The sequence below is a fragment of the Manis pentadactyla genome, chromosome 4 (assembly GCF_030020395.1).
Source record: "Manis pentadactyla isolate mManPen7 chromosome 4, mManPen7.hap1, whole genome shotgun sequence".
In the NCBI taxonomy this organism is placed as follows: Eukaryota; Metazoa; Chordata; class Mammalia; order Pholidota; family Manidae; genus Manis; species Manis pentadactyla.
Window position 1 is genome coordinate 62553497 of NC_080022.1, and position 25674 is coordinate 62579170.

Consider the following 25674-nt stretch of genomic DNA (forward strand, 5'->3'; position numbering starts at 1 on the left):
CCGTTGTATATCCATGGCTCCTTTATCATATATTAATTGACCATCTATACTTGGGTTTATATCTGGGCTCTCTAGTCTGTTCCATTGGTCTAGGGGTCTGTTCTTGTGCCAGTACCAAATTGTCTTGATTACTTTGGCTTTGTAGTAGAACTTGAATTTGGTGAGGGTGATCCCCCTCTTTATTCTTCCTTCTCAGGATTGCTTTGACTATTTGGGGTCTTTTGTGGTTCCATATGAATTTTAGAACTATTTGTTCTAGTTTGTTGAAGAATGCTTTTGGTATTTTGATAGGGAGTGCATTGAATCTATAGATTGCTTTAGGCAGGTTGGCCATTTGGACAATATTAATTCTTCCTATCCATGAGCATGGGATGTGTTTCCATTTATTGGTATCTTCTTTAATTTCTCTCATGAGTGTCTTGTAGTTTTCAGAGTATAGGTCTTTCACTTCCTTGGTTAGGTTTATTCCTAGGTATTTTATTCTTTTTGATGCTATTGTGAATGGAATTGTTTTCCTGATTCCTCTTTCTGTTAGTTCATTGTTAGTGTATAGGAATGCAACAGATTTCTGTGTATAAATTTTGTATCCTGCAACTTTGCTGAATTCATATATTAGTTCTTAATAGTTTTGGAGTGGATTCTTTAGGGTTTTTTATGTACAATATCATGACATCTGCAAATAGTGACAGTTTGACTTCTTCTTTACCAATCTGGATGCCTTGTATTTATTTTCTTTGTCTGACTGCCATGGCTAGGACCTCCAGTACTATGTTTAATAACATTGGGGAGAGTGGGCATTCCTGTCTTGTTCCCAATCTTTCAGCTTCTCACTGTTAAGTATAATGTTGGCTGTGGGTTTGTCATATATGGCCTTTACTATGATGAGGTACTTGCCCTCTATACCCCTTTTGTTGAGAGTTTTTATCATGAATGGATGTTGAATTTTGTCAAATGCTTTTTCAGCATCTATGGAGATGATCATGTGGTTTTTGTCCTTCTTTTTGTTGATATGGTGGATGATGTTGATGGATTTTAGAATGTTGTACCATCCTTACATCCCTGGGATGAATCCCACTTGATCATGGTGTATGTTCCTCTTGATGTATTTTTTAATTCAGTTTGCTAATATTTTGTTGAGTATTTTTGAATCTATGTTCATCAGAGATATTGGTCTGTAATTTTCTTTTTTTGTGGTGTCTTTGCCTGGTTTTGGTATTAGAGTGACGCTGGCCTCGTAGAATGAGTTTGGGAGTATTCCCTCCTCTTCTACCTTTTGAAAACTTTTAAGGAGGATGGGCATTAAGTCTCCACTAAATATTTGATCAAATTCAACAGTGAAACCATCTGGGGGAAGGGTTTTGTTCTTGGGTAGTTTTTTGATTACCAATTCAATTTCATTGCTGGTAATTAGTCTGTTCATATTTTCTGTTTCTTCCTGGGTCAACCTTGGAAAGTTTTGTTATTCTAAAAAATTGTCCATCTCTTCTAGGTTATCCAGTTTTTAGCATATAATTTTTCACTGTACTCTCTCATAATTCTTTGTATTTCTTGGTATCGGTAGTCATTTTTCCTTTCTCATTCCTGATTCTGTATATTTGTGTAGACTCTCTTTTTTTTCTTGATAGGTCTGGCTAGAGGATTATCTATTTTGTTTATTTTCTCAAGGAACCAGCTCCTGCTGTCATTATTTCTTTCTATTGTTTTATTCTTCTGGATTTTATTTATTTATGCTCTAATCTTTACTATGTCCCTCCTTCTACTGACTTTGGGCCTCATTTGTTCTTCTTTATCTAGTTTCGTTAGTTATGAGTTTAGACTGCTTGTATGGGATTGTTCTTCTTTCCTGAGATAGGCCTGTATTACAGTATACTTCCCTCTTACCACAGATTTTGCAGTTTTGAATTATTCTTGTCATTTGTCTCCATATGTTGCTTGATCTCTGTTTTTATTTAGTCATTGATCCATTGATTATTTAGGAGCATGTTATTAAGCCTCCATGTGTTTGTTGGCTTTTTCATTTTCTTTGTGTAATTTATTTCTAGTTTCATACCTTTGTGGTCTGAGAAGTTGGTTGATACAATTTCAATCTTTTTGAATTTACTGAGGATCTTTTTGTGGCCTAGTATAGGATCTATTCTTAAAAATGTTCCATGTGCACTTGAGAAGAATGTGCATTCTGTTGCTTTTGGATGGAGTCTTCTGTAGATATCTGTTAGATTCATCTGTTCTAGTGCATATTCAGTGCCTCTGTCTCCTTACTTATTTTCTGTTCGGTTGATCTGTCCTTTTGAGCTAGTGGTGTGCTGAAGTCTCCTAAAATGAATGCATTGCATTCTATTTCCCCCTTTAATTCTGTTAGTATTTGTTTCACATATGTAGGTGATCCTGTGTTGGGTACATAGATATTTATAATAGTTATATCCTCTTGTTGGGCTGACCCTTTTATTGTTATGTAATGTCCCTCTTGTCTCTTATGACCTTTTGTTTGAGCTCTATTTTGTCTGATACAAGTACTGCAACTCCTGCTTTTTTCTCCCTGTTAGTTTCATGTAATATCTTTTTCCATCTCTTTACTTTCAGTCTGTGTATGTCTTTGGATTTAAAGTGAGTCTCTTTATGTAGCATATAGATGGGTCTTGTTTTTTTATCTATTTAGTGACTCTGTGTCTTTTGATTGGTGCATTCAGACCATTTACATTCAGAGTGATTATCTATAGCTATGTACTTATTGCCCTTACAGGTTTTAGATCCATGGTTACCAAAGGTTCAAGGGTAATTTCCTTACTATCTAACAGTCTAATTTAACTCACTTAATTCACTTAGTATGTTATTACAAACACAACCTAAATGTTCTTTTTTTTCCTCCTTTTTCTTCCTCCTCCATTCTTTTTATATTAGGTATCATTTTCTGTACTCTCTGTCTATCCCTTGATTGACTTTGGGGATAGTTCCTTTGATTTTGCATCTGCTTAGTTATTAATTGTTCTACTGTCTTTGCTGTGGTTTTATTTCCCCTGGTGACAGCTATTTAGCCTTAGGAACACTCCCATCTATAGCACTCCCTCCAAAATGCACTGTAGAGGTAGTTTGTGGGAGGTAAATTCTATCAGCTTTTGCTTATCTGAAAATTTTTTAACCCCTCCTTCAAATTTAAATGATAATCTTGCTGGGTAGAGTATTCCTGGTTCAAGTCCCTTCTGCTTAATTACATTAAATATATCATGCCACTCCCTTTTGGCCTCTAAGGTTTCTATTGAGAAGTCTGATTATAGCCTGATGGGCTTTCCTTTTTATGTTGTCTTTTTTCTCCCTATAGCTGCTTTTAAAAGTCTGTCCTTATCCTTCATCTTTGTCATTTTAATTATTATATGTCTTGGTGTTGTCTTCCTTGGGTCCTGTGTGTTGGGAGACCTATCTCCATGGCCTGAAAGACTGTCTCCTCCAAATTGGGGAAGTTTTCAGCAATTACCTCCTCAAAAACACTTTCTATCCCTTTTCCTCTTTCTTCTTCTGGTACCCATATAATGTGAATATTGTTCCATCTGGATTGGTCACACAGTTCTCTCAATATTCATTCATTCTTAGAGATCCTTTTTTCTCTCTGTGCCTCAGCTTCTTTGTATTCCTCTTCTCTAATTTCTATTCCATTTACTGTCTCTTCTGCTACATCTAATCTGTTTTTCCGTCCCTCCATTATGTGTTTCATTTCAGATGTGGAATTTCTTAATGATTGAATCTCCATCATAAATTTGTCCCTGAGTTCTTGAATATTTTTCTGTACCTCCATGAGAATGTTTTTGATTTTTATTTTGAACTCTTTTTTAGGAAGATTGGTGAATTCAGGTTTATTTGTCCCTTTTTCTGGTGTTCCTGAGATTTTTGTTTGAATTGGGTTCCTTTGACGTTTCATATTTGTATGTGGCCCCCTCTAGTGCCCAGAAGTTCAAGTCTCTGGAGCTGCTCAGCCCCTGGAGTGATGTCGGCATTTACAGGGGAGCAGTGCTGGTGCCTGGGAGGAGGGAAGAGCTGTTTCCCACTTACCAGTAGCAGTGCCTGTCTCCACTGTCAGAACCAGTGGGCCAAGTACACAGGTGTAAGCCTCTGTGCTTTGTGTCTTCAGGTGCTGTAGGCAGAGCCTCCCTCTGGCTGGCCTGATGCCAGGGCAGGGATTGCCAGTTTGCAAGCCCATGCCGGCAGGCCAGGAGGAAGGCACAGCATGCTACATATCACAGTGGAGCGCCTCAATGCTGAGTAGCCAGCCAGGGGGATGAAGTGCCTAAAGCTTCTGAAAGTTTCCAACCTGCTGGGCATAGCACACCCAGACAACTTTGTCCACCTATCCCTTCTCCTGCACAGCAAGCTCCATGCAAACCCTGCCCCTTCAACAGCCCTCTTGCTACTAGGAAGCCTCTCAGACCACCCACCTTTCCTTAGTCCTATTGCGGCCGGATGTGGTCCCTATCCTCCACAAATGGCTGGAATCTCAGTTTCCCCAAGAATTCCTCCTGTCTTAGCTTTCCAACCCCACTAATCTCCAGAACACCATGCAATGTAGGTTTGTGCTCCCAGATCAGACCTCCAGGGCTGGGTGTTCAGCAGTCCTAGACTTCCACCCCCTCCCTGCTCTGTTTCTCTTCCTCCCAGCCAATGAGCTGGGGTGGGGGAAGGGCTTAGGTCCCACTGGATCAAGGCTTTGGTAGGTTACCCTGTTTCTTGAGGTCTGCTCTGTTCTCTAGGTGTATGCAGCCTGGTTCCACCTTCTTCCCTGTTGCTCTTTTAGGATTAGTTGTATTAACTATATTTTCGTATTATATGTGGTTTTGGGAGGAGTTCTCTGTCTCACCTTTCATGCCACCATCTTGAATCTCTCCTAATATTATTCTTGAACACTAATCTCTCTGCTTTCAGAGAGTGTTAACCCTACACATAAAAACCTGCTAGTTCCTTATATCAAGTCTAGACTTCCTTCCTGGCTTTTAAATTCCCTTATAATCCAACACCATCTCCACTCAGTTTTCCCCCATTTTTTTCCAGCATGTACTCTCCAATTTAGTTGGTGCATTCTTCTTATACTTCCTATGATGGACTACAAACACTCCCAACTCTCAGGCTTTCCTGTGATCTTCCACCTACCTGAACTTCTTTCTCCTTTTGTTTCTGCTTCATTTCCTCTTTGCTGAACATAAGCTCCAAGCCCTTTTCCTTTCTTGTTCCATACTGTATTGCAGTATATAGGAACTATCTGGGTACATGATCAGCTTTCAGCCAATATTTGTAAACTTACTGACTGTCCCTCAAAGCCCACTTCAAAACGAATTCTTTTTTTAACCTACTCTGTTTTCTTTGACTTCTTGTATTACCCACATTCATCTTCATTTTCATCAGTAATTATAAATTACTTGAAAATGGAGTCCATAACTTGCATCACTTTGCATCTCTTAGAGCTTCTTAGTAATGTGAAGAAAGTAAATATTATGCTTTTGGGATAGGTCCATAATAGGACATAAGAATGACTTATAAAATTCATTGGTCATCTACTCTTGGCCAGTCACTTTTCTGAGATCTGAGGTGGTGACCTAGAAAAACTGGATTCTGTATTTTCACTGCCACCAACTACCTATATTGCTTCTGTTGATGCATCTAAGTTCTCTGAGTTTTGGACTTCTCCTCAAGGAACTAAGTGGGTTGAACTAGGTTAGTTCCAATATCTCTTCCATTTGTAGAATTCCCTAAATTCTAAATATTTATGTACAGGTTGATGAATGGTATTTGTCAAGTACTTGCTCACTAACTAATATAATCTTTACCTTTACAAATTCATGACTGTTTATTTTCTGTTTCTTTTAGTTTATTTACTTTTTCAACAAATGTTTATGGGATACTCCTATGTAATATGTAGTGTGCTAAAAATGCTAGAGGTAAAGTAATGAGCATAATCTCTCATCCTGAAACATGCTGCCTCTCATACCATAATGCCCTGAGCAGCCCAATTCACATCAATTTTTTTGACAAAAGAGTAAAATTTTGCTAAACACTCCACTACAACTCCAGCTAGCTGATATCTTTCTTAATAACATAAATTATTCACTTTGGAAGAAATCTGAACAAATGAATAACAAAATACTCCCTAGGAGTGTAACTTATTTGGGAATTCTCTACATCCCTGGTTTTAAGCTATTTCCTCAATGACTGTTATTATGAAGAGAGTGAAGGTTAAGTAGTGGTTCTTTGAGCCTTTCCCTATATTTAGCTAGAGCAGCTCCATTTAAAAATCTGTTTTATATATTGAGATTGTGCTGCTAAAAATTGTATTTTGATAACCACTGTTCTAGATAACTAATTGGAATTAAAAGTAAAATGATGAGCAGTATGTTATACATATAAATTTATTATGATTGGTGAATATGCTCATTATGTGTTTTAATGATATTTATAAAATGTAACACCCATTATCCTTTGATAAGCCAAGGGTTTGTGGTATTAAAACTTCCTTAACTCTTCCACAGAATCTAGTGGTTACAGCATTAGATGCATTTTTCTTGTTGCATTTGAACTTCCAAAGAACTTCTGATGCTGTAGTTCTTTATCATGACGTTGGCATTCTCATTATGTGTAATATTGGTCATTTATAGTTAAAGAGACTATCTTGGGGATCTTTATTTTGACACCCTTGGTTACTTATACACTGAGCTCTTCTAAGCAAAGTGACTTTGAACACATTTTACATTTTTGGTAGTTGAAAAGAAGATTAATTCTGTACCACAAAATTAAAATTCATTAATGATACAAGAGAAATTTAAAAGTAACTTTCTTATAAAGCTCAAGTCAGCACCGAAAAACATTTATGTAAATGATTCATTATCTTACTGGATTTAATCAAGACTAAAAACATAATAGTTTTTTTCCTCATTTTGGTCATGAAGCAAAACAATTCCTCATTTTTATTTGAAGCAGAACAAACAAAATAAATATAATGTAGCCTATGTGCACTGAAAGAAATCCAGTGGGGAATCTCGTAATATGAAATGACTCATTTACAATTCAAATATGAAATGATTGTTAAGAAATACACTCAGTAAGAAGCATTCAGAGATAATCTTGGGTCATGATATGCTCGTCCATATGATATCCCACAAATCAATTCTCTTAGGAGTGCCTCAGCCTTGATATACTTCCTGAAAAGGAAGGATAGTTTTGCCTTTAATCTAGCCTGAATTCTGGTTGGAAAGGAGACTTTGATGACTTTTATACCTTTTCCTCCCCAAGATCTTAAAAAGTAGTTTAGCTGGAATCATTGCACAAGTCTTAAACAATTCCCCATTGTCCTGGGATTGTAGTTAGCATGAATTAACCATGGCATTTTCCAGAAAAAGTCCCTTTACAATGTGCATGTGAGGCCCTATCTTGAACCGTCCTTGTGCTCAGGGTTCCCTCAAGCTTGTTCCTTTGGTCTGACTCTAATATGCTTGCAGGTGCCTTTTACTCTGTGCCTGTAACTATAGCTGTTTAACAAATGAGCGTCAGAGCTGAAAAACGGATCGTTAGCTGATGGGTCTTTTTGGCAAATTTGGAGGGCTTAACTAAAGTAGCTTACTTTGTATACTTTCAAAGTTAGATATAAGATGATTCCATTTTTGTAAATACTCATTTTGAATTAGCAAAACTAAGCAAATCAATCACTACATTGAGATTTCTGTTAGTTTTTTGTGGGGGGCTTAGTTAGCCTTTGGGATAAACAAGCGATGACTATTGTCCTCTTCCTTAAGGGCCCGTCTGATTAGAAAATGGTAAAATTCACTCAAAGTCTACTTTTATTTACAGTCACAATATTCTTCTCTGTGAGGATGGGCATGCTGTGGTTGCGGATTTTGGAGGTGAGATTCCCAAGAATAACACCCATATAACATCATTTTCTTTCTTCATTCTTTGCTAGTGCCTGATATTGTATGATAAATCTGAAAATGGCTTTCACAGTGTCAGCACTACTTACCTGTCATTCAAATATTCATGACCCTAATTTTAAAAACATGTTTATTTTCAGTTTTTCCCCTTTGATATCCCCAGTTAAAAGAAAGGAAGTGAGAATTTAAATAAGATAGACGTTTCTTGGGGTTTCAATATTTAAGCTCAGTCTTTGACCTTGGTGTTAAGATATCTCTTTTGACATGAATACATTTTCTCTTTCCCTCAGAATCAAGATTTCTGCAGTCTCTGGATGAAGACAACATGACAAAACAACCTGGGGTTCTCTGCTGCTTGTGTTCCCTATAATTATGAAACAATTAAAATGTGTAAACTCAGCACGACAGGAAGTGAGATGAGAATAGTTTTAACTGGAAGAAATGTCACTGTCCCTGAGGCAGGATAATGTTTGATGTTTCTTATTTGCAGTAGGTCCACAAAAGAACTATTTCAGGTTTCTACCAGAGAAATAGGTTTGATATAGACTTAGAAAATGTTATGGATAAAATGATACAGATCATCTCAAATATAACTGAAAAGTACGTGGCAGGCATGGATAATTGGCTCTCGTATTTACATCTCCTTATTAAACAGTAAAGTTAACATTTAATATTTAATAGGTAACTAACTACAAATTTTGTGGTTCACCAGCATCTTTTAACAACTCATTTCCACTTTAGCATTATAAGGCAATAGGTGGTACAACCAAGCATTAATGTTTAAGTAAAATATAAATTGAACATCCAAAGCAAGCATAGTTGTACTCAAAATGTCCGCAGTTAAATTCATTACCTGTCCTCTTCTTTACTCCCCTTCCCACCAAGAAACTACACTTCTCTTTCTAGACTACCTGTGTTATTTAATTACCCAAGCTTTGGGCAATTTTTCATTCCTTCTTTTTCCTGCTTCCACTTACACATTACTCAATCACATTTTCTGTTTATTTCTTTCTTTTCTTAAGTTCATCCCAACCTCTCACTTTCCACTGCCTCAGTTCAGGTCCTCATCATCCCTTTCCTGGAATATTGCAGTAGGCTTCCAACTCCAGTCTTCTCTTCCAGTTCATTCTCTGCAACATCACCCAAGTGCTGTGTTTTAACAATTCACCTCATCTTGTAAACCATCAATGATGCCAAAATCCAGATTTCTTTGCCTCACAAACTTCTGCCTTCCCAGTCTGGCTCCTGGGCCCCTCTGTGACCTCCTCCCTCACAGCAAGTTCTCTCAAGTCTCCTGTATCCCAGCACACAAGCTGCCTGGCCATTCCCCAAACATGTCACTCACTTTCATGTTCCTGTGACTCTGCCAGTGTGGTATTTTCTGCCTGGAAAGCCCTTCACTGCACCCCCCCAACACACACCACTGGAAGAAATCTCCTCATCTTGCAAGGCCCAGGAAATTGTATCCATTTTAAGTTTCTTCCCTTCTGTAAGGTGTCCGCCCACCCTCGCCTACTCCCTTTACACTTACCTCTTTGTGCTTTTGTAGCACTTTGTTTGCACTCCTGGTATGTACTCTTAGTCATTCAACAAACACTTATTAAGGATCTACCATGTGTCAGACATTGTGAAAAGGGCCAGGAATGCAAAACGTGAATAAAATCTTCATTCTTGATCTCAAGGAGCTCATTTTCTAGTGGGGAAAAATACAGTAATAAGCAGATATATTTAGATCAGTGTGGAGGTTCAGTGATAAGGTATGACAAGCATCTTGGGAGCTTAGGTGGGTTAAATAGGAGTAAATAAAATGTTGGGAGAATGGAAAGAGTGCCAGCAAGAGTGAATAACAGCATAAGCAATGACACAGGGGAGGATGAGAAACATCCAACTTCCTGGAGGAACTTCAGAAAGCTGGGCACTGTTGGCATGTACTGTGTAAGGAAGAGAAAGTGAGAGATGAGTTAGAGAGGAAGGCAGGAGCCTTGTCATGGACCGCCTTGTATTGTAAGTAGGATTATACATGCTGGTTTCCCCAGTGTGATTCCACTCAGTCACTGAATGAAAATTTGTGGAACACCTACTAGCTTCCAGACAACCTTCTAGGAACTGGGGATATTGCAGTGAACAAAATAGAGTTCTTGTTCCTATGGAACTAATATTCTACTATAAGGATATAGATGCTGAACAAATGAACAGAATAGAGATCAGGTGGTGATAAGTGTTATGAGGACCAAACACAGCAGAGTATATGAAAATGGACAGTGAGAGGGAAAGATAATGTTTGATATGAGACCTGACCAGGAGTCATCCATGGGGGCAAGAGGAGAGCAGTATAGACAAGAGGAGCAGTAAGTACAAAGGCCCTGAGGCAGGAGAATTCTTTGAGTGTTTAAGGCCATAGTGAGTGGAGTCAAGTGAGCAAGGAGGAGAATGGGAGGATATGAGGTAAAGGAAATGGGAAGAACAAGTCCTCTTTTCATGAGACACACAGATCATCTCATATAGTACCTGGGACCCAGAGATGGCTAAATCAGTGGTTCTCAACCTGCTGAACATTGAAATCACTTTGGAAATGTTTTATAAACGTACTGCCTGAACCCAACCCCCAGAAGTTCTGATATCACTAGCCTGGGGTTAATCTAGGGTAACCATATCTTGTAACAATTCCCCAAGGTGATTCTAAAATGCAGCCACTAGAGACTTTCAAAGTAAACTTGTGTTGAGCAGAATTGAATTTCACCAACAGCAGGTGACATTCTTTTGTCCTAGCAGTGCGGCCTCTGAGCACAGCAGTAGTCTAGATTTATTTTGAAGGCTATTTTGTTTCTTACTAGTTATGTGGCCTTATGTAAGCTTGCTAATTATTTTATTACCCCCTGTGAAAAAAGTGGGCATACTCTATGCCTACTCCCATTTATGCAGTGTTGTGACACAGCACATAATCTGCTGTATAAATGGAGGCTATTCGGAATGTGGAAACTCATGTGGAAGAATTGCACATAAGCGGCATAATTGGAATGAAGACATTCCTGGAAAGCTGTAATTATGTGTGATTTCAAAATAAGGTAGACACTTCAAAAGAATTTTCATCAGACAGCACTACACACAGAATTTCAGTATGAGGTAAAAAGGAATACTGGTTTCCTTCCGTAGAAAAACAAAGGAAGAAGGTGTTTGGCAAAGTTCACTGATATAATTATGAAGCACTTGGATTTTAGGGCTGGAAGGGTCTGCCTCTTCGGTTCTGCCTGTGAGGAATCTGAGGACCAAGGAGTGTCAGACACTTGCCCAGAGCTGCCCAAATAGTCAGTGGTAGAGCCAGAATAGTTTTCATCTCCTAACTCAAAAGCTGGTGCTCTTTTACCTAAACCTCAAGTAAACCAAATTTATGCATTTGCATCCCAGAATGGAAACTCATATTTAAAACTGGAAAATATAGTATTATAAGTGAAAGGAATATAAATAATGCCATAGAAACACGAGGATAGAACTTTGTACAGAGAAACTTGTTTTATGGGCTTTCTTTCCAACATAGTGCACAAACAGTGCTCAGAAGTAACTTAACAAGACAAAGGAGATAGGACCTGATCCTGCCGGTGAGAGGTCTGCTTCATAGGAATGTTCGGAGCACTCCCCTAAGTCCTTTTCTCTCCTCAGTCATGAGGGCACTACTTATGGGTCTACTTTAATGACTTCCTAAATTACTACCTGAAGACCTAAAGGAGGAAAGGTGCCTCCCGCAGTGTGTGATTCATCCTCAGGGAGGCCTAGAGCTCTGGCATGAACCCATAGTTGACTATAGAAGCTTGTAAGGCTGCTAGGGGGAAGATGATCAGAGAGAAACAAAAAATGCTGCTGCTACTGTCTGTGGTCATCATGTTCTTTAAGAGTCGGGGTAACTTGATTAATATTGTTGCACTGTTTCTGGAAGAATTATGGATTTCATGATCTTCCAATGATTAAAACAAAAAATGCCCTTTGAAACACTAAACAGCAACAGTAAACACTATTTATGTATAAACGTTGGTCACAGTAAGGACAGTATCAATATTATTTTACATTTATATCTTTTGAGACTATTGGGAGAACACTTAACATATCCTCACTAAGAACACTCACTACTCTACGGTGGAAGAACTGAACACTTGGTAAATGACTGGTGAATGTTTTTCAATACGCAGAACCTCCGCTGGATGGCCCCTGAGGTGTTCACGCAGTGCACTCGCTACACCATTAAAGCTGACGTCTTCAGCTACGCTCTGTGTCTGTGGGAACTTCTCACTGGCGAAATTCCATTTGCTCATCTCAAGCCAGGTAAGACATGCTGCAATGAGTTTCTCTGTTTTCCAGAGTTCCATGAATTTTCATAACTTGAAGCAGCATTTGTTTCTCTAAAAATTATTATACTTGGTGGACTGGCATAGTGAGAGTTAATTAAACAGTCTCAAATTGTTTTAAGGTGTGTGCACAACCCAGAAAACATAATGACCTAACTGTGATTTTAGATACCCACTCACCAAGTGTAGGTATGGTTTATTAAAGTTTAAGACTTTGATTTACCTGTTGTTAATAAAACAAGCAAATGACTATGGCCATGTGGTATGTGGGTACAAATAATGTTGACAATGCAATATTTAATTTTTTAAATTAGATTCTAGAAGAGTCTTTTTAGTGGGTATACAGGGCTGAGCTGAAAGTAGCAACACACAGAAGTGACCCATTAGAATTCCTTTCTGCTTATCTCACAGTTTACAAGAGAATTGCTTTTCTTAATAATGTTGTGTTACATATATGGATACATTCCAAAAATGAGGCTCTATGAGTCTCATTTTTGGTGACAATATACATTATTCTCTGGGTACACATAGAAGGTGGAGGTAGGAAATATAATCATGGGGAAACGCACACATATTTGAGGCTTAAGTAAATTTTATGTGCACCTTTCCCTCCATTTTATTTGGGTTGTTTTCATGTCACACTGTTTACTTATTGTATCCACTATTACACTGCAAACTCCTTAAGGACTTAGCATCCCCAGAACCTACCATGTTTGAAAAGTAGTTTGCAAATTAAAACATAAATGTATTTTAAATGAAATACATTGTTAGCCCCTAGTGGCCACCCTATTACAATGTATCAGAAGGATAAAGTCAAAAGGGATATGAGGGAAAAACACATCTTACAAAGGAGGATACACACATGCTAAAAATCTTAACCAGGATCATAGTCATTATTAGTACTCCTGTGAAGAGCAAAAGTTCCATCTCATACTCTCTGCTCAAGTATTTTCCCCCTAATACCATTTAGTAACACTGCATAGTATCTAACAGAGTACTTTTCACAAACTATATGAACATCATTATTGAGTACAATGATTATTTAATTGTCTTAATCTTTCTTTAAATATGTTTCATAGTTTTAAGGGATGAGATTGGGTCCTATTCCAGGCTGAGCTCTTTCTGTGAACTGTGCTGAACTGGACCAACTTTGCCATGTGTTGATGATGATGCTACCTCCCGACCTCTTAGAATTTGCATTCTGATAAGACCGATGTGTACATTTAAAATCCATTATAATTCTAGACATGCTGTGGTATTTTTCATAAGAGATACCTCCCTTCTCCTCACCTCATGTGCCTGTCCATTAACCTGTTCCTGTGGATTTTTATGTCCCCAACACATCTTGGGTTTATCTACGACTTACCATCATCCACCACCATCCTAGCTTAAGCCTCTTTCTTGATCATTTAAACTACTGTAATAGTCATTTTTGAAAATCATATTTATTGAACTATAATTAATATACAAGTAAAATTTATGATTTAGGTTAACAGTTCAGTGAATTTTAACAGCTGCATAACCCAAACTGCAGTCACAATATAGAGCATTTCCATCACTCTGAAAAGTTCCCTGGTGCTTCGTTCTAGTCAATCTACTTTTCCCATCTCCAGCTCCTAACCACCACTGATCTGATTTATTTCTGCATAGGTTTGCCTTTTCCAGAATGTCTTATAAGTGGAATCGTGTTGTCGTGTTGTTGACTTCATCAGTAATTCATTATTTTTCTTTTTTGTGTAATATTCAATTATATTGATAAAACTCTATTTATGCATTCACAAGCTGCTGATCATTTGAGTTACACTCACTTTGGGGATATTTTGAATGAATTTGCTAAAATCATTCATGTCCTTTTATGGATGTTTTCGCTTTTCATTATTGTTGGACAAATGCATAAGAAATGATTATTAGATCTATGGTAAGAGTTTTTCCAAAGTGTTTGTACCATTATGGATTCCCACTGGCAGAGTATGAGAATTTCAGTTGCTCTACATCTTTGTTGTAACTTTTTCATTGTCTATTTAAAATAGAATATTAGTTATTTGAGTATAAAGTGGTGTGTCATTATGGTATTATTTTATATTTCTCTAATAACTACTGATGTTGACAATCTTTTCATTGTTTATACTGTTCATAACTTTCTTTGGTGAAATGTTCAAATTATCTTATTATTTACCTGTAAGGGTTCTTATAGTATAGTAGAAGTCTTTCATCTGCTATGTGTTTTGCAAGTATTTTTCTCTAGTCTGTGACTTGCCCTTTCATATTCTTAGCAATGTCTTTCAAAGAGCAGAATTTTTTATTCCAATGAAGTCTACCCTTTCAAACTCAAATCAAATTTTGTATATATCTTTCTAAAATATTCTTACCTCACCTGGTGTCACACATTTCCTCCTATGTTTTCTTCTAGAAGTCTTATCATTTTAGATTATAGGATTCATTTGACTTCTTTTTTAAAAAGGGTACAAGGTATGAATTGAGTTTGTTTTTAAATATGGATGTCCATTTTTTTCAGCATAACTTGCTGAAAAAATGTCTCCTTTCTCCATTAAATCATTTTGGTACCATTGTAAAAACTCAATTGACCATGTATGTGTATATCTATTTGTGGACTCTGTTCCACTGATGTGTGTCTGCCCTTACTATAATACCACACTGTATCAGTAAGTTATAGTAACTCTTGAAATCAGGTAATAAGAATCCTCCAATATTGCTCCTCTTTGTTAAAATTGTTTTGGCTACTGTAGGGTTTTTCTTGTTCATATATATTTTAGAATCAGTTGTCTATTTCTACCAAAAAAAAAAACTGCTGGAATTTTGATTGGACTGCTTTGATTCTGTCAATAAATTTGAAAAGACTTGACAAGCATATTAAATCTTTCAGTTGATAAGCACAATATATCTCTCCATTTAGGTCTTCTTTAATTTCCATCACCAATGTGTTTGCAGTTCTCAGCACACAAACCTGGCACGTATTACTATAGACCTATCTCTCTGTATTTTGTGTTTCTAATGCTATCTTAACTGATACTTTTTAAAATTTCAATGTCCAATGGTTCGTTACTAGAATAAAGATATAATTAATTTTTAAATAATAACTGAGTACGCTACAAATATGCTAAATTAACTTTTCAATTCAAGTTGCTTTTTTGTACATTCTTTGGGATTTTCCATACAGATGATTATGTCACCTATGAATGATGAAAATTTTATTTCTTTCATTCCAATCTGTATGTCTTTTACATCTTTTTCTTGCCTTTTTGCACAAGCAAAGTCTTCCAGTACAACACTGAATAAGAATGTGAGATATATATGTCAAATCTGTCTACTTCTTGAAGTTTCATCTACCACCACCTAGTTCAAACTGCCATCTTTATCATGTTAACTACCGCACTAACCATTTGACTGTTCTCCTTTTATTGTTGTTCCCTTTCCTCTCCAGCCAATACCTATCTACTGGAATGGTGTTTTAGAAACATAAACCTAATTCAGTCACCATTGCTTAAATTCATCCTATGGCTTCCCATGTTCTTAGGATTAAATCTCAAAATTCTTGCTCTGTCCTGCCAGACTCTACATGATTCTGTATCTCTGACCTTCCTCAGATCATTTCACTTTCTGTGCTCCAGCCTCTCTAGCCTGCTTTGGCTTCCTTCAGTGTGTTGCATTTCTTCTGGCCTCTCGGCCCTTCCACAAGCCCAGTTTCCTCAGTAAATGCAGTAAATGACTCCACAAAGATTACTCTGAGGATCAAATAAGATGATGTCTGTGACAGAGCTTCATAAACTGACCGCTCTGTGACACTGTAAGATGGAAGACAAGGGCAAAGTGTAACACAAGGTCAAGGCTTCATGTGAGCCTGCACTGGAGTGGCACTCTCATTTTTCAGGAAGCCTGTATAAAAACTCCCAAATCATCCTTGATTCTTTTCTTTCCTCTTTCCTCATTTCCTCCCTCCTTTCTTTATCTCCCTCTCCAATGTTATTTCCTTATTTCACATGTAGAATACTACACAGACTCTTAAATGGTGTCCTAGTCTCCATTTTTACTTACCATCTTTCTCTCACCAATTGCCGTACTATTGCTAGATTTAGCTTCCTAAAAACTCAAATTTTATCATCTGGCTTCCCTTAGTTAAATCTCTAGTGTTTTTCCTTTGCTGTTAAGATGAAAACAAAATTTAAAACCATCTACAAAGCCTCCTAACACTTACGTTCCTGCCTTTCTCCCTGAGCCTGTCACTTGCTACTTGCAGCCTCTCATCTCTGTTCCAGCCACAGGGTACTATATCATTTTGCGGACATGTCCCCTCTCACTCTCCGCTCTTTGCATTTGGTAGTCTCTTTATCAGAGACACTCTTGCCCTCTTTTCATCATACTAACTCCAATTTACTTTTAGGTTTCAGCTTGAATATTGTATCTTCCAAAACGTCTTCCTTAATTCTCCAATATTGAGTTAAATGCACTCTTCTCCATGCCCCAAGTCATTATTTATCATACTATATATCATATTTTACTCACACAGTTTTGCAATTTTCCTAGTCTATTATCCTTTCCTAATTATACAAAGAATATTTCAAAGAGATAAAGATCCTTTCTTTCATGGACCCCCCAGAAATATATGCTCTCTTTGGAGGAAGAATGTTATGTAATAAAACAGTTAAAAGTCTTGGCTAAGAATAACTTGATTCCTATATCCCAGATATTAGAATTTATAGTACTTTATTGGAAAGAGAGTTTGTTTATGATAGATGCTGAATTTTTTAAAGTTAGACAGTGACCATGTATCAAGAAATGAGACTGTTTTTATCATTGCAGTGGTTAGGCAATGTAGCATATGTTCAGCCATAAATTATGTGAAGCATCAGATTCAATATAAGCTACATATTAGCCATTTACAAAGAGGAACGAATCTATGACTGCAGTGTGGGACAGCCTTATCAATTATGGTAGAAGCGGCATTCCATGTGGCTCATCCTCCTGGATTTAGCAGTACTCTATCTCCTGGGGGAAGTAAAAATATAGAACATAAATATTAGTATTGACTCCTATGCAAGTGATGGATATGCATTCAAAAGAACTTGAAGTTAGGGTCTGTTTTGCATAGTACATACTCAACTTAATCTTATAATCTCAGGGTTAGGAAGAACCAAAAAGTCATCACATCTAGAATCTTAAGGGTCACCTGAGCAAATGCCCGCAGAACTGGGGAATGAACAGCTCAGTGCAGGACAGTGTGATGGACAGGAAACCCCATGATGTGACTCAGGAGGGCAGCTGCTCCCCAGCTCCAACCAAAGAGTGCCATGTAGGAATGTGGGAATGCCTGCTCACTGTTACCCTATCAACTCATTTCTGGGTGTTTGTTTACAAATCAAAAGATTTCTAAATGTTGGCAGTTAATTCTATTTTTAAGAAAACAATATTTAGACTAATACTGTGTGGGCTCAAGAGAATTAGCATAATGGGTAAGAGAATGAGTTGCAATGACCTTAGGCAAGCTATTGAACCTAACTATACTTCAGTTTCTTTATTTTTAAAATCGAGATAATAATAGGACCTACTTCAAAGAGTTAGAATGGTGAGTGACAACAGTAAGCACTCAATAAATATTACCTATTATTATTATTATCTCTAGGCCATGACTGAGTGTTTCTCTGGCTGGAACTGCACTAGAGTAATAGGAAAACAGAAAAGAAGCAGGGCTCAGGCCCTCATGGTACAGAGAGAGAGGGAGTACTTTCCAGCTAAAGAGAAGCATGCAGTCCTAAGCATGCTCCCTGGAAGTGCCTCCTGCCCAGACTGGGAGTGGCAAAAGGATATCAGAGGATTCATAGAGCAGATGACACCGAACTGTATCTTAAAAAGATGAGTGCTGACTAAATAGCTAAATAAGGGGGAGGTAGAGAAGGTATGCGAACAGAAACAGTATGGGTAAGGTGCAGAGGCATGAGAAATCAGCAGATAATTCAGTAGGGATGAATCAGAGAACACAAGGGAATCGGTCACAAGGTACATGCTATAAATGTAAAACTAGAGCCAGATGGTGAAGGGCCTTGTATGTCAGTGGAAGTCACTGCAGGATTTTAAACAGAGCAATAGTATAACCCTATTATTATTTTAGAATGGCCCCTCTTGCTACAAAACAAAGGCTTGATTAGAGAAATTTGAAACCAGAGGCAAGGAGACTAAGTAGTCTAGAAGAAAATGTATAAAACCTTAACTAGAGTAGTAGCTTTGGGGTAAAAAAGGAGCAATTGGTTTGGGGAGATTTTCATAGAACTTGCCCATAAATTGAGGTGGGAGCACCAGGGGAGGGAGGAATCAAGCATACTTTCCAGGCTTCTGGCTTAGCCAGCAGAGGATTATGGGTACAGGAAAAGAGCACATTTGTGAGAGAAATGATGAGATTAGGAGGAGACACAGCCAAGGTGTGAAGCCAAGCAGAGAGAGAGAAGAACCAGGCAAGATGGAAAGAGAAGCTGGTATAACCTGGCAAGCAAGAGCTGTCCTGGAAATACTTCAGAGAGAAAAACCAACAGCTGCTTCCCAGATTTCATTTCTCCTGGGTCTGCCTCCTCTGATGTGGCACGAGAAACTAAAGAAAATATCTGGGAATGAATTAATCCATCAATATGTATTTTATACAATCTCTCTGCCTTATAACTAGGAACCAAACTTTGCAGATTACTTTCAGATTATAGTTTTGGGCCAAAGAAGAGAGCCTCTTGTTTTCCTTTCATTTTCCCGTGTGGTGCCAGCTGGTTCACAAACAGTCAACTAACTCTGTGTTCTGATATTCCTTAATGCCAGACTCTAAGTAAGTCTGGGATGTAGCATTAGATTAAGAGTACTGCCAGTTTATTCTAGCTAGATTTTGGTAAGGCTTCATATGGAGCCTTGAACTCAGATTTGCACACCCTAGTCCAGGAGCCAAATATGGTTTGGAGACTTTTTTGTCTCACATATGATTTTTTTTTTTTTTTTTTTAATAATTATTTTTTATTGAAGGGTAGTTGACACACAGTATTACATTACATGAGTTTCAAGTGTACAACACAGTGGTAGAACATTTATATACATAATTCTAGGTTCCAGCTATCACCCTACCAGGCTGTTACAATATCTTGACTATATTCCTTATGCTCTACATTACATCCCGGTTACTAATTTATTTTACCATTGGAAGTCGGTCCTTTTTTTTTTTTTTTTTGTGAGGGCATCTCTCATATTTATTGATCAAATGGTTGTTAACGACAATAAAATTCTGTATAGGGGAGTCAATTCTCAATGCACAATCATTATTCCACCCCAAGCCTAATTTTTGTCAGTCTCCAATCTTCTGAGGCATAACAAACAAGTTCTTACATGTAGAACAAATTCTTACATAGTGAATAAGTTACATAGTGAACAGTACAAGGGCAGTCATCACAGAAACTTTCGGTTTTGCTCATGCATTATGAACTATAAACAGTCAGTTCAAATATGAATACTCATTTGGTTTTTATACTTGATTTATATGTGGATACCACATTTCTCTCTTTATTATTATTATTTTTAATAAAATGCTGAAGTGGTAGGTAGATACAAGATAAAGGTAGAAAACATAGTTTAGTGTTGTAAGAGAGCACATGTAGATGATCAGGTGTGTGCCTGTAGACTATGTGTTAATCCAAGCTAGACCAGGGCAATAAAACATCCACGTATGCAAAGATTTCTCTCAGAACGGGGGGGTGAGGTTCTAAGCCTCACCTCTGTTGATCCCCAATTTCTCACCTGATGGCCCCCCTGCGACTGTGCCTGTCTTAGGTTGTTCCTCCCTTGAGGAATCTTACCCGTCTCTGGCTAACCAGTCATCTTCCGGGGCCATACAGGGAAATGTGAAGTTGGTAAGTGAGAGAGAAGCCTTATTGTTTGAAAAAGTTAGCTTTTTACTTCTTTGCATATTTATGCCCTGTGGCTTCTATGCCCAGCATTTGTCTTGAGGTATCTTTACCACTTGGAAGAATTATGATACTCGGTAAATTTGATATGAGGCACGAATTCTATTTAAGGGTTGTAATTAGGAAGGAAGAAGAAAAGCTATAGAAGTAGCAGGTGGAAGAAAACATGGGAAGATTGATTATTTCTTTGATATATCTTCTTGTAGAGTAACTTCAGCATGTATAGGTTTTAAGCTACTACTTAAATTGCACACACACATTAACATAATAGGAGTATAGTTACATAACCAAAGCATATCTGTAATTACCAGCCATCTGCAGTGAAACCAAGAAAACCAGTTAGGCACCTTAGGCATTTGTGAAAACTTATCTATGATATGGTGGATATTGTCCAACTGAACTAGAACAGTCTGAGAGAAATCAGACAAATTAAAACAACCCATTCCTGGGGACTGTTCACATGCCATATGTTCTTTTAACAGTAAATAGTTTTTAGTTGTAAGACTTTGGAGCGCTACAATTTGTACTTCTCCAAATTCTTGGTTGAGTTCCAACAGTATAGATCCAGTCCAATTTTGTTGTTTTACTGTATGCACAGGCCAGCTTAGATATCTCCTTCCTCATTCCCATGGCAAGTCCAGGAACTGGTGGGATGAGTGCATCTACAGCTGTAGCAGTGCGTGGATCTTTGTTGGGGTTTTTGATGATCATCTTCTGGCATGAGTCTTCCAGAGAGTGCAGATGTTGGAAGTTCTTTTTCATATCGTATCTTAGTTCATTTTCGGGGTAGCCCAATTAGGCTTTGATCCTCTGTATAAACACAAACAGACCCTTTGCCTACACTTTTATATGCCCTTTATACCCTTGTGTAGAACTCGTTGGAGGTTACCACACAGGAACTGCCCTTTTTTTTTTTTTTTTTGCTATCACTAATCTACACTTACATGACGAATATTATGTTTACTAGGCTCTCCCCTATACCAGGTCTCCCCTATAAACCCCTTTACAGTCACTGTCCATCAGCATAGCAAAATGTTGTAGAATCACTACTTGCCTTCTCTGTGTTGTACAGCCCTCCCTTTTCTCCTACCCCCCATGCATGTTAATCTTAATACCCCCCTACTTCTCCCCCCCTTATCCCTCCCTACCCACCCATCCTCCCCAGTCCCTTTCCCTTTGGTACCTGTTAGTCCATTCTTGAGTTCTGTGATTCTGCTGCTGTTTTGTTCCTTCAGTTTTTCCTTTGTTCTTATATTCCACAGATAAGTGAAATCATTTGGTATTTCTCTTTCTCCGCTTGGCTTGTTTCACTGAGCATAATACCCTCCAGCTCCATCCATGTTGCTGCAAATGATTGGATTTGCCCTTTTCTTATAGCTGAGTAGTATTCCATTGTGTATATGTACCACATCTTCTTTATCCATTCATCTATTGATGGACATTTAGGTTGCTTCCAATTCTTGGCTATTGTAAATAGTGCTGCGATAAACATAGGGGTGCATCTGTCTTTCTCAAACTTGATTGCTGCATTCTTAGGGTAAATTCCTAGGAGTGCAATTCCTGGGTCAAATGGTAAGTCTGTTTTGAGCATTTTGATGTACCTCCATACTGCTTTCCACAATGGTTGAACTAACTTACATTCCCACCAGCAGTGTAGGAGGGTTCCCCTTTCTCCACAGCCTCGCCAACATTTGTTGTTGTTTGTCTTTTGGATGGCAGCCATCCTTACTGGTGTGAGGTGATACCTCATTGTAGTTTTAATTTGCATTTCTCTGATAATTAGCGATGTGGAGCATCTTTTCATGTGTCTGTTGGCCATCTGTATTTCTTTTTTGGAGAACTGTCTGTTCAGTTCCTCTGCCCATTTTTTAATTGGGTTATTTGTTTTTTGTTTGTTGAGGCGTGAGAGCTCCTTATATATTCTGGACGTCAAGCCTTTATCGGATGTGTCATTTTCAAATATATTCTCCCATACTGTAGGGATCCTTCTTGTTCTATTGATGGTGTCTTTTGCTGTACAGAAGCTTTTCAGCTTAATATAGTCCCACTTACTCATTTTTGCTGTTGTTTTCCTTGCCCGGGGAGATATGTTCAAGAAGAGGTCACTCATGTTTATGTCTAAGAGGTTTTCGCCTAAGTTTTCTTCCAAGAGTTTAATGGTTTCATGGCTTACATTCAGGTCTTTGATCCATTTTGAGTTTACTTTTGTATATGGGGTTAGACAATGGTCCAGTTTCATTCTCCTACATGTAGCTGTCCAGTTTTGCCAGCACCACCTGTTGAAGAGACTGTCATTTCGCCATTGTATGTCCATGGCTCCTTTATCAAATATTAATTGACCATATATGTCTGGGTTAATGTCTGGATTCTCTAGTCTGTTCCATTGATCTGTGGCTCTGCTCTTGTGCCAGTACCAAATTGTCTTGATTACTATGGCTTTATAGTAGAACTTGAAGTTGGGGAGTGAGATCCCCCCTACTTTATTCTTCTTTCTCAGGATTGCTTTGGCTATTCGGGGTCTTTGGTGTTTCCATATGAATTTTTGAATTATTTGTTCCAGTTCATTGAAGAATGTTGCTGGTAGTTTCATAGGGATTGCATCAAATCTGTATATTGCTTTGGGCAGGATGGCCATTTTGACGATATTAATTCTTCCTAGCCACGAGCATGGGATGAGTTTCCATCTGTTAGTGTCCCCTTTAATTTCTCTTAAGAGTGACTTGTAGTTTTCAGAGTATAAGTCTTTCACTTCTTTGGTTAGGTATATTCCTAGGTATTTTATTTTTTTTTGATGCAATTGTGAATGGAGTTGTTTTCCTGATTTCTCTCTCTGTTGGTTCATTGTTAGTATATAGGAAAGCCACAGATTTCTGTGTGTTGATTTTGTATCCTGCAACTTTGCTGTATTCCGATATCAGTTCTAGTAATTTTGGGGTGGAGTCTTTAGGGTTTTTTATGTACAGTATCATGTCATCTGCAAATAGTGACAGTTTAACTTCTTCTTTACCAATCTGGATTCCTTGTATTTCTTTATTTTGTCTGATTGCCATGGCTAGGACCTCCAGTACTATGTTAAATAACAGTGGAGAGAGTGGGCATCCCTGTCTAGTTCCCGATCTCAGAGGAAATGCTTTCAGCTTCTCGCTGTTCAATATAATGTTGGCTGTGGGTTTATCATAGATGGCCTTTATTATGTTGAGGTACTTGCCCTCTATTCCCATTTTGCTGAGAGTTTTTAACATGAATGGATGTTGAACTTTGTCAAATGCTTTTTCAGCATCTATGGAGATGATCATGTGGTTTTTGTCTTTCTTTTTGTTGATGTGGTGGATGATGTTGATGGACTTTCGAATGTTGTACCATCCTTGCATCCCTGGAATGAATCCCACTTGGTCATGGTGTATGATCCTTTTGATGTATTTTTGAATTCGGTTTGCTAATATTTTGTTGAGTATTTTTGCATCTACGTTCATCAGGGATATTGGTCTGTAGTTTTCTTTTTTGGTGGGGTCTTTGCCTGGTTTTGGTATTAGGGTGATGTTAGCTTCATAGAATGATTTTGGGAGTATCCCCTCCTCCTCTATTTTTTGGAAAACTTTAAGGAGAATGGGTATTATGTCTTCCCTGTATGTCTGATAAAATTCCGAGGTAAATCCATCTGGCCCGGGATTTTGTTCTTTGGTAGTTTTTTGATTACCTCTTCAATTTCGTTGCTGGTAATTGGTCTGTTTAGATTTTCTGTTTCTTTCTGGGTCAATCTTGGAAGGTTATATTTTTCTAGGAAGTTGTCCATTTCTCCTAGGTTTCCCAGCTTGTTAGCATATAGGTTTTCATAGTATTCTCCAATAATTCTTTGCATTTCCGTGGGGTCCGTCGTGATTTTTCCTATCTCATTTCTGATACTGTTGATTTGTGTTGATTCTCTTTTCTTCTTAATAAGTCTGGCTAGAGGCTTATCTATTTTGTTTATTTTCTCGAAGAACCAGCTCTTGGTTTCATTGATTTTTGCTATTGTTTTATTCTTCTCAATTTTATTTATTTCTTCTCTGATCTTTATTATGTCCCTCCTTCTGCTGACCTTAGGCCTCATCTGTTCTTCTTTTTCCAATTTCGATAATTGTGACATTAGACCATTCATTTGGGATTGCTCTTCCTTTTTTAAATATGCTTGGATTGCTATATACTTTCCTCTTAAGACTGCTTTTGCTGTGTCCCACAGAAGTTGGGGCTTAGTGTTGTTGTTGTCATTTGTTTCCATATATTGCTGGATCTCCATTTTGATTTGGTCATTGATCCATTGATTATTTAGGAGCGTGTTGATAAGCCTCCATGTGTTTGTGAGCCTCTTTGCTTTCTTTGTACAGTTTATTTCTAGTTTTATGCCTTTGTGGTCTGAAAAGTTGGTTGGTAGGATTTCAATCTTTTGGAATTTTCTGAGGCTCTTTTTGTGGCCTAGTATGTGGTCTATTCTGGAGAATGTTCCATGTGCACTTGAGAAGAATGTATATCCCGCTGCTTTTGGATGTAGAGTTCTATAGATGTCTATTAGGTCCATCTGCTCTACTGTGTTGTTCAGTGCTTCCGTGTCCTTACTTATTTTCTGCCCAGTGGATCTATCCTTTGGGGTGAGTGGTGTGTTGAAGTCTCCTAGAATGAATGCATTGCAGTCTATATCCCCCTTTAGTTCTGTTAGTATTTGTTTCACATATGCTGGTGCTCCTGTGTTGGGTGCATATATATTTAGAATGGTTATATCCTCTTGTTGGACTGAGCCCTTTATCATTATGTAGTGTCCTTCTTTATCTCTTGTTACTTTCTTTGTTTTGAAGTCTATTTTGTCTGATATTAGTACTGCAACCCCTGCTTTCTTCTCACTGTTGTTTGCTTGAAATATGTTTTTCCATCCCTTGACTTTTAGTCTGTACATGTCTTTGGGTTTGAGGTGAGTTTCTTGTAAGCAGCATATAGATGGGTCTTGCTTTTTTATCCATTCTGTTACTCTGTGTCTTTTGATTGGTGCATTCAACCCATTAACATTTAGGGTGACTATTGAAAGATATGTACTTATTGCCATTGCAGGCTTTAAATTCGTGGTTACCAAAGGTTCAAGGTTAGCCTCTTTAGTATCTTACTGCCTAACTTAGCTCGCTTATTGAGCTGTTATATACACTGTCTGGAGATTCTTTTCTTCTCTCCCTTCTTGTTCCTCCTCCTCGATTCTTCATATGTTGGGTGTTTTGTGCTGTGCTCTTTCTAGGAGTGCTCCCATCTAGAGCAGTCCCTGTAAGATGTTCTGTAGAGGTGGTTTGTGGAAAGCAAATTCCCTCAGCTTTTGTTTGTCTGGGAATTGTTTAATCCCACCGTCATATTTGAATGATAGTCGTGCTGGATACAGTATCCTTGGTTCAAGGCCCTTCTGTTTCATTGTATTAAATATATCATGCCATTCTCTTCTGGCCTGTAGGGTTTCTGTTGAGAAATCTGACGTTAGCC

At 37.9% G+C, this 25674-nt stretch overlaps 1 protein-coding gene across 2 annotated transcripts in view; it reads left to right on the forward strand.

The window, feature by feature from the left end:
* TNNI3K (TNNI3 interacting kinase) overlaps nucleotides 1–25674 on the forward strand; it is a 336780-nt gene that overhangs the window by 228875 nt on the left and 82231 nt on the right. For both annotated transcript variants that reach the window (XM_036890223.2, XM_036890222.2), the window contains 3 exons: nucleotides 7822–7874; nucleotides 8192–8244; nucleotides 12083–12215. In XM_036890223.2, the coding sequence (XP_036746118.2) occupies nucleotides 7822–7874; nucleotides 8192–8244; nucleotides 12083–12215 (239 nt within the window). The remainder of the gene's footprint in view (nucleotides 1–7821; nucleotides 7875–8191; nucleotides 8245–12082; nucleotides 12216–25674) is intronic.